Consider the following 10,287-nt stretch of genomic DNA (forward strand, 5'->3'; position numbering starts at 1 on the left):
GTTACTTTTGATGAATTTAGTTATTTTGCATTATGATCTTTAATATCTTGGAAAATTACATTAGGAAATGGTATTTATAAGAAGTGATTACGATATTTATATTTGTTCCAGATTTGAACTTATTACTTTTTATGTTTTAGTACATTATTTTAAAATCCCTAAAAATTTATTTCATCCATAAAATGCAAATCTTATCTATTTTTAATAATCACATACTCTCCTTACGGTTTCAAGTAATATACAAGACCCAAAAATAATATTTGTAAATAAACCTAAAGAATAAATGAGTATTTTTATCTTTATCTAGGATTTCATGTTTATAAAAACATAAAAACATAAAACATAAAAACATTTTAATTTTGTTTCAAAAATGTATTTTTATTTTAAGTTTATGTTTCATTGCAACCGTACTTTAGTTTGTTGTGCTGAATAAATTGTGAGGTTAGCAGCGTGAACTTCCTACATTTGCCGTAAACTATCATGCCTGTTGGGGGGTTACTCTCGTTCAGTCCAGCGCAGGCACATTTCAACATTACTGTAGATATGATAGTAAGAAAGCTTTTCAGTACTTGAGTATCATTTCTCTGAACTTTCAAAGTTTGTATGTCCTTGTGTATGTTGTTTCCCCATACAGACAAAATGAATTACCACTACTAGCGAATATGTGTAATAGTTTACAGTACAGGTAGTTTGAATAACACAGCCTGACTCTAGTTCTCTATAATTTTTTCAATTCACAAATGTGATTTTGCCTTCACGAAAAGACAAAATGGCCACGCCAGGTAACGGGTTAAACACTTCTATAGTAAATCTGATGTGACTTGTAGTTTTGTTTTCACAATTTTCCACCTATAATCACAGGTACTGTAAGGGTTTTTTTCTGGGTTTGGTGAGTCATGTAGGCTTAAGTAAATAATGAGTCGGTAGCAGTCCTGTACATGGTCCATAGCAAGCTTCATATCAGATTGAAAAACACATTAGCAAATGAAAGAGGTTATGAATTTAAAATCACAATGCCAGTTTGGCAGTCTTTGCAAGTTTCATAACAGATTGAAAAAACACATTAGCAAATGAAAGAGGTTATGAATTTAAAATCACAATGCCAGTTTGGCAGTCTTTGCAAGTTTCATAACAGATTGGCAAAGACTGCCAAACTGGCATTGTGATTTTAAATTCATAACCTCTTTCATTTGCTAATGTGTTTTTTTGCACTAGGTTAAATTTTTTCATGACCATCAAAATTCAGTTGAGGTTCAAAAGTCAGGTTATTCATAACTTTTGTAGTATACAAGTTACTTTTTTATGGTGATTGTAATTTTTAAGAATGAGAGTTTGCTTTTGTTTACTGTTTTCATTTGAATTGTTTTACTGGATGTATGTTCAAGTGGTTCATGAACTGTGGAATCTTGTCTTAGTATGTGGGGCTTTATTATTAGTGTGTCATTAAGATGTCCGAGTCTAATCCTGGAGTTAGAGCAGCAATTTATAATCATAGTTAATCATTGTGCTTACAAAAAGTATTTTTTTTTGTCACAATAAGGAACATGGGTTAAAACTACAAGATAAGATTAATTCAAAGAAAATTGCAATTATTGTCTTCCATGTATGAGCTGCATGACTTGGACTTTGACTGTTTGATGCTATAAATTGCATGAAATTAAAACAAGTATTATTTTCTAGTGTTATGCTGCCATAAACTAAGTTTTTTGTCAGTTCACTTGCTGTAGTTATGTAGTGAGCACGTACCAGTTATACAAAAGGGTTATTACATACAAGAAGCAAAAAGAGTTGACTGAACAAGATGGTGATTGACCTTGGAAAATTTTATCTCTCAAATGTGTTGTACTGCTTACTCTTCATTTATTTGCAAACATATTTTATGTTATTTCACAAATGGCACTGTAATTTGCAGAATGTTTTTATTTAACAAAATATTTTTTCCAAAACACAATTACTCTATTCACACTTTAGCTTTATCTCGGCAGAAGTTTCTTTTCTCTGCCCATCTAAGCTTTTATACCCCATTATTTTCCCCAAAGGAAGTTGAATGTTGTGATTCTCTCCACCTACGTCAATGAACCCCCTATCCCAGATCCATATTTCAGCTCCCTGTTATTACTTCCTATTCCCTTTTCATAACAGCAGAACATTACAATGATGGTTTCACAAGCTTGCTGCGGGTTTCTCTTCAGTGTCGATTGGCTTTAGTTTTACTTACATTTTAGATGATTCCTTTTTTTTTAGACCTGTCTCCTAAGATCTGGAGAATGTTGTGTATTTTCATTATTTTACAAAATAATGAAAGTAAAATTTCGAAGTAATAGTTTTTTAAAGTGATTACAGTAATATTTTATGTTTTTCTTCCTCTTCAGCGACCCTTTCCTCATTTTCATTTGGATCATGCTCAGTGGTAGGTGTTGCTTGATCAGGTATGCTTCCCCTCGAGGTGGATTCCTGTACATGGTGAGGGTACCTCCCCGAGACGGTTTTGTATTTTCATTGTATCTCCTATGGGATCTAAATATCCACCTACATGTTTGCTGTGCGTGGCAACTCGTGAAGGGGAGGAGAGAATCCTTGTGGTTGAATGGTGTCAGGGGCACTGCAGCACACCACTTTGACCTTGAATTCCAGTAGACGGGTGCCCCCCTCAGGGTCAATCGACCGGTCCTTTTGTGCTAGGGTCAACTTAGTACCAGTGTTGGGCATTCTCAACAGGTGTTGTGGACGTTGTGTATGATGCTCGTGTTTGGGTATAGTGCTCACGATGCTCTGACATTGCTGCAGTGTCCTTGTTTAACATTGTAGAGCATCCCTTCATAGGACTCCATGGTGGGTGAGGTTGGTGAGCACTGAACCATTCTCCTTTTATCAAGGATCTCCAAAAACTTAAAAAAAAGTAAAAAGTCAGCTTATTGGTAAACGACCATGCCTTGAAGACTCTGATCATCAACCTTCAACTTGTCTTTTTCCTGTACCTCGTATTTTGATTTTGCACTCCTTGTCAGAAAAACATTTAAGACAAATGTCTCCATTTTTTATTCAGGAGGGATTAGAGGGGCTTGTTGGCTCTCCAAAGTCAGTCAAGAAGTTACTTTCTGGGGACACCTTGGTGGAAACATCTACACCAAAACACAAGGAACTCCTCTTGAATTCGAAGGCCATTGGTGATATATCCATTGAGGTTACTCCTTATGCTACTTTGAATTTCTCACGAGGAGTTATTGTTGAGAGGGATTTGAAGAACATCCCCAAGTCAGAGATCCTCGCTGGTTTCTCCATCAAAGGAGTTTCTGCAGTGCAATATATCTCCACTCATAAAGAAAGAATTATGCTGCCTACCAATGTTCTTATTTAGACGTTTACATCGCCATGTTCATCAGCCACTGTCAAGGCAGGTTATCTGAACTGTAATGTATGGCCATATATTCCCAACCCTCTCAGATGTTCCCAGTGTTGGTGGTTCGGTCATTTGAAGACATCTTGTTGTGGTTCTGTGACATGAGCTCCTTATGGTGGCAAAGACTATGAAGATTACTATTGCAAACTGGACCTCCACTGTGTTAATTGTAGTGGTTCCCACCCCTCTTACCATAGATCTTGTCCTAAGTGGGTGGAGGAGAAAGAGGTACAGCATTTAAAAACTTAACAATGTTTCTTATCCCGAGGCTTGGAAGTTATTGTCTCCTACTTCATCTCGGACATATGCAACTGTACTATGCTCCACTGCCACAGATGTAGTACTGACAGACCTTTTCGTGCCTCCATCAGAGTTTTTTTCACATCATGTGAAGAGTCTTTTGCCCTAAATGGATAACTGAGTTGACAAGTCAATGTCTACTCCTATCTCTGTCCCCACCATTCCTTCCAGTAACTGCCCAGGTCCATCTTTTTCAGCTTCGAGATGCAGAACAATTATTCGTTCATGCCCTCAGTCGCTGGAATCTAAGTCTAATGACAGGTATTTGCTCACTCAACTAAGGGCAGGATTCATGGAGGTAAAGACAAACAGCATGGTTATTAACAGAAGGGCTCTCCTCCACCTACCAAATAATGTCCACTTTGATACAGTTGAACTGTCGAGGTTCATGGATGACATTAAAGCCTTGATCAATTCCTATCATCCCATGTGTCTTTTCTTACAGAAAACATTCCTGAAACCTACCAATACAGTCTACTTTTGGCAGTTTTATTTATACTGGAATGATAGGTTGTACGAGTGCATGGAGGGGTGGCACTGCTGGTAAATCAACATGTGCCCACCTTGTCGGTGTCACTCGATACACCCTTAGAAGCCATAGCCATCCGTGTTTCCTTGGGTCATACAATCACTGTTTTTTCTCTCTACCTGTCTCCTGGAAAGACTCATGATCAATCAGACCTTGATGCTCTCAATGTCTCCCTTTTTAATCCTGGGAGACTTTAATAGACAGTCCCCTCTGGGTAGTGCTGATATTGGTGGGACGGGTCATTCCATAGAGCGTATTTTCTCAGATCACAAACTTTCTCTCTTCATTACTGGTTCTTATACTTATTATCATGCACCTAGTCAGTATTTTACTGCCACTGATCTATTTTTCTGCTCCCTTCACTTTTCTCTCACTTTTCTTGGAGGGTTGACAGTGACCCACGGGGCAGTGATCATTTTCCTGCCATTATGAGGGAGGTTGGTCATGGTCGATGCCACTCGATCCGGGTGCCACTGTGGAAGCTTGACAACTGGCTGTCTTTCACCTCTCTTTCTCGGAACTTGATCCTGCTGTCATTAGTCTTCCATCTATTAATGACTGCGTGAAGGCAGTAACTGATTGCTTCATTCAAGCAGCTGTTCATTCTATACCTAAAACCTTGACACACTTCCCACTGTATCCTTGTCTGGTGGTCTCTCCAGCAAGCAGGCACGGAAGACTGAGAAACGGGCCTGGGATACTTTTTGCAGGTATCCCACTCTTTCCAACTGCATCGCTTTCTAGTAGGCCCATATCCATGCTTGGCAGGTCAGACATCAAAGCCAAAAGGAATCTTGGATTAAGTTCACAACTACCATCTCTTCTAATACCAGTTCCAAAGTCATATGGGACAAGATTTGGAAGGTCAATGGAAAGTATTCTTCCCATCCCCTTTCCATCTTGCTCTCCAATGGCCAGGAAGTGGCTGATGTACAGAATATCACCAATACTTTCGGTGAGAGCTTTTCTCGTGCATCCAGCACTTCAGTTTTGTTCCCCCACCTTCTTGGCCATTAAGTCTCGGGCAAAGTGATTGCCTCTTTCCTTCTGGGCTGATCGTCTTTATAACTATAATTGCCCCCTTACACTGGTGGAACTCAAACTTGTCCCTTCATCGGTCTTGCAGTACATCTTTCAAACCTGATGATGTTCACTATGATATGCTGCACCATCTCTCTCCTGCCTCTCTTGCTCTTCTTCTGGTTGTTTTTAACTAGATCTGGCAGGGTAACATTTTTCCTGATGCTTGCCACCAGGCTCTTGTCCTCCCATTCTCTAAGCCTGGGAAGAATCCAAAGATTTATTATTATTATCGTCCAATTGCTTTGACTAGCTGTCTCTGTAAGGTCTTAGATAGGATGGTTAATGCTCGTCCTGTTTGGTTCCTCGAATCAAACAACCTCCTCTCACTAACCCAGTATGGGTTCTGTTGACAGCGCTTCACCATGGACCACCTGATTTGACTTGAAACCTCAATAAGGAAAGCCTTTCTCCAGAGGGAACGTCTTGTTTTTGTTTTCTTCGATCTTGAGAAGGCTTACAACACTACATGGAGGTACAGGATTTTGCATGACACCCACTCATATGGGTTGTGTGGCCATCTACCCATTTTTATTCAGAACTTTTTACTCGACAGGTGATTCCAAGTCATTGTGGGGGTAGACAGTTTCCTGTTCTTTCACGCAGGAACTTGGAGACCCTCAGAACTGTGTCTTTAGTGTCATACTTTTCGGTATTAAGATCAATGTTATCACTACACAACTTCCTCTTACTGTTGCTAATGGACTCTATGTCAATGACTTCCACATCTCATGTAGGTCATCGAACATAAGGTTTAATGAGCAGCAGCTTCAGACTGTCCTCTATCACTACTTTTTTGAAGTCGACCACAGCAAATGGTTTTACATTTTCTTTTTCCAAAACTGTTTGCATGCATTTTTGACATCAACGGGGTATACACCCCGATACTGAACTCCATCTCAGTGATATCGTTTTTTCCGTAGTCTCTGACACAAAGTTCTTGGGGCTTATCTTTGACTGTAAGCCTACTTTCATTCCTCACATGAAGAAGCTATGTGTCAAATGTACAAGGGCACTAAACATGCTCCATGACCTCTCTATCACCTCTTTGGGAGTGGATCGATGTTCTGTGTTCAAGATCTGTTGTGGCCTTATTCAATCCAAATTGGACCTTAGATTTGAAGATGCTCGACTCCATTCACCATCTGGGGCTTTGGCTCTGCATGGGGACATGCTGCACTTCTCCAGTCCAGAGTTTGTACATTGAGTCCCATGAACTTCCTCTTCACCTCTGCGGTTTGCAACAGTATTCTACCAAGCTTCGATCCTTACCACAGTATATCATCTGGGATTGTGTCCTTCTTCCATGGTAGGCTGTGCCCTTTCAGAACAGATGGTCATCAATTTCTACCTTTAGCCTTTGTATCCAGGCACAACTGGCTGAATTGGGTCTCACATTGGATGACGTTGCTGTCCCCGATGATCAACCTATTCCATCATATCATGTGACCTTTCCTTGAGTCATCTGAGGAAGGCAGATACTCCTGATTGGAAGTACCATTGTCTCTTTGCTGAACATATTTTGAAACATTCTTCTATTCCTGTTTATACGGATGATTCAAAATCAGGTGACTCTGTGTGCTCTGCCATGGTTTGTTATGGCTCACTGGTTGCTCACAGAATCCCCTCTATCATTTCTGTGTTCATTTCAGAGTTGTATGCCATTTCTCTTACCCTGGATCATGTAGAAGCTATTCAGTACAGCGATTGTACTATTTACACTGACTCTTTTAGCTCTCTATTGGCCCCAGAATCTTTTAACGTTAGTTCTCACCAATATTCAACAATGACTGGCCCATTTTTCTCTATCTTCTGTTTCCCATTCAGTTTTTCTGAATACCTGGCCATGTTAATATTTGCAGAAACGAGCTCACTGACACTGCAGCTAAGTCCATCTGCTCCAGTGCCATCACAGCCATGCCTGTCCCATATATGGACTATGGTCCTGTATTCAAGGTGTAGCTTCATGCCAGTTGACAGTCGATGTGCAGTGAGCAACATCATAACAAGCTTTTCCTGATCAAAACTTCTGTTGCTCTTTGGCCATCTTGTTTCCATAAGGATCGGAAGGAGGAAGTTGTCCTGACTAGGCTAAGCATTGGTCACAGTTTTTTTAACTCATCATTTTCTTTTATCTGGTACTGACCCACCAATGTGTGGCCTTTGTGACACTCAAATCACAATAGCCCACATTTTGCTGTTGTGCTGTCGTTACGACCGTGAGCTGAGGCACCGTTTTCGAAATATACTTTCTACGGGTTTACCCCTGTTGTTAGACAGTGTCATTGGCGATTGTGACACTGTAAAACTTGATTGTATTTGTAAATCTTTATGAGCCATTGGCCTTTTTAATTCTATTTAAATCTTTTATCTGAATTTTGGACATTGTTTAGTTTTAACTCAATTTATATTTACATTTTATAATAATTTTACTTTCACGGTTTTTACCGGTTGTTTGGTGCAAATAGCCTAGTTATAAAAAAATGTCGAACAACCAAACCAAAACAGGTATGCTTTCTTCCAAATCTGCACTAGCTACCAGATGACCTATTAAAAATATCCTGGTAGCAATGAGCTCTGTTGAGATGAGGTGTTTTATAAGACCACCTTGGGCACTTCCTGGGTGCTAAACAATTATAACACAAAGACAAATACACTACTGGACCACCACTTATGGACTATCAGGAGTAAAGCTTAAGAGGATTTTTTCCCATCCCTACTGAATAAATTGGAGTCTGTTTTTTGAAATAGAACGTGGTTCATCTATTGCACTGTCTCTGATGCATTGTTCCTTAGGACTCCCTAACTATTTTTTCTTTTGCTAAGTTATGTATTTTATCAATATTTTGTTTTTCCTTTGTAAAAATTTTTTGTTTCACCTTGTTTTCCTTGTACCCTCTATTTTTGCATAAACTCTGGTCATGGTGCATCAACTGTTTACAGTTACTTGTAATGTTTTTATTTATTTACTCAAGTTTGAATGTACCAGATCGTTATTAATAGCAAGTGTTCATCATTTGGGTATCCTTACTGTTAACAATGATTTTGGCAGTATTTCCCAATAATGCCTCATGAGTTGTGGCCAGTGTAGTTGAATTGGTTTAAATCAGTATATTCTGCCTCAGTGCAAAATGGTTATTTTACAAATATAAAGTATCAAATTATCCATTAAGTTTAATCAAAAGCATTTTATTAAATCAATTAAAGAGGCCAACATTCACGGGCAAATGCAACATGTCTCTGCCATGCAATCCTAACATGGGCAATTATGACATCAGAAAAATTGAAAACTGTCTATATCACTGCTTGGAACCTACAAGTAGGGATCTTTGTATCAAATCCCATGTAAGTGAATAGTTCACAAAAACCCCAAATTGTGCTTTTCTTACTGAAAAATTGAGAAAAAGACAGAAATTACAAAAATGTCTATATCTCTGTTTGGGACCATTAAAAAGTAGCTTTGTACTAAATCCCACGTAAGTTGGCAAAAATATGGCAGAATAATTCTAAAAAAAAACGCCTAAAATTATGTTTTTGTGGCTCGTTTATAAGTACTAGAAGTTCAACATTTTTGTTGGTCAATCTGTGTTACCTTAAGAAAAATATCTTTGAATGAAATTCCGTGTTTATTGGTCAAAATATATCTGAGTAATTGACCAAAAACCACAAAATTATGTTTTTTTATTAGCTCTGTCTCCCTCAAAATGGACAAATCCAACTATTTCTCATATTTCAGCATGTTGGATGCATGTAAATTTATAGTTGAACGAATTTTCATTTTCATTGCTGTAAAAATTACTGCACAAGAACCCAAAATATATATTTTTAAGTTGTTTGATCTTTGACCCCATAAAGTCTTTAAAAAGGCCAAAAAAAATGGTATTAGACTAGGGTATAAGTCTACCAAGTTTCAAGTCAATTCAACAAGAAATGAAGGAATAACAGTTGATTAAAAAGTGTTTGGAAGAAGGAGAGAGAAAGAAAGACAACGAAACAATAAAATAAGAATATTTCTCTCTGGAGAGAGATAATAAAATCAAAGAATGGTCTGCTACTTTCCAAATGTATTTAAGTTGTTGGTTTTATGTATCAGGTACTTTAACTGAAAAGGCATTTATATCTTAATATTAGAAATGTTCTTCTTCATGCTATAACCTATTTCTCTGTAGCTTAATTTGGTGAAATATTGCATCAGTCAAATCAAACCTTGTACATTTAGGAGATTAATGAACAAAATAGGAACTTAATACGTGTTAAAATGTAATTTTTAAACGGTTAATCATTTTATTTGAATCTGTGGTCTCTGACAGTTTTTATACTGTTAAGCAGTATATTTAAGAGCAAATATATGTCATGTCAATAGAAAAATTGATACTAGTAAGTTCAAGTTAGGTTATTTGATGTTACACATTTTTTATTTGTTATAGTCGATACATCTTCCACTAGCTTATGTTATTTATCTACTTTGAGACACACAGCTATTGCTTTTAAACTTTTTTTCAATCACATTTATTCCACTAGTAATTGTTTTTACAAATTTAATTTATGTTTATCTGTGTAGTAGATGTGTAGAACAATTTTCTTTCAATTATGTATACATTTTCCATGCTGTTACCAATGTAAGTATCTGTTTAAAGAAAGAACATCTTGTCTGTATTGATTTAGTTTACCGATATAGAAAGTAAACTGGTAAAGCTGTCATGAAATATTCTGTATGTGTTAAATAATTATTCTCTGAGAAGATCTGTAATTTTTGACTTATAGACAAAAAAACATTTTTCTTTGTTAGGTCGGATATACCGTTGCTTGTTCACTGGCTCAGTAAGTTCACTTCTAACTTTACCACTGGACATGTTATCAACGTAAGTTCTTAAATACTACTTTATTTCAGATAACTTATTGCCAGTGGCCCAATTTATGAAATTCAGCAAACAATATCACTGCATCAATATATATATATATATATATATATACATTG

At 37.4% G+C, this 10,287-nt stretch overlaps 1 protein-coding gene across 1 annotated transcript in view; it reads left to right on the forward strand.

Moving 5' to 3' along the window:
- Window positions 1-10,287, forward strand: part of LOC106467659 (E3 ubiquitin-protein ligase MARCH6-like) — an 82,997-nt gene that overhangs the window by 10,663 nt on the left and 62,047 nt on the right. Inside the window, exon 5 of the mRNA XM_022395859.1 lies at window positions 10,099-10,171. Within this exon, the coding sequence (XP_022251567.1) occupies window positions 10,099-10,171 (73 nt within the window). The remainder of the gene's footprint in view (window positions 1-10,098; window positions 10,172-10,287) is intronic.

Source organism: Limulus polyphemus, unplaced genomic scaffold (assembly GCF_000517525.1).
Source record: "Limulus polyphemus unplaced genomic scaffold, Limulus_polyphemus-2.1.2 Scaffold2696, whole genome shotgun sequence".
In the NCBI taxonomy this organism is placed as follows: Eukaryota; Metazoa; Arthropoda; class Merostomata; order Xiphosura; family Limulidae; genus Limulus; species Limulus polyphemus.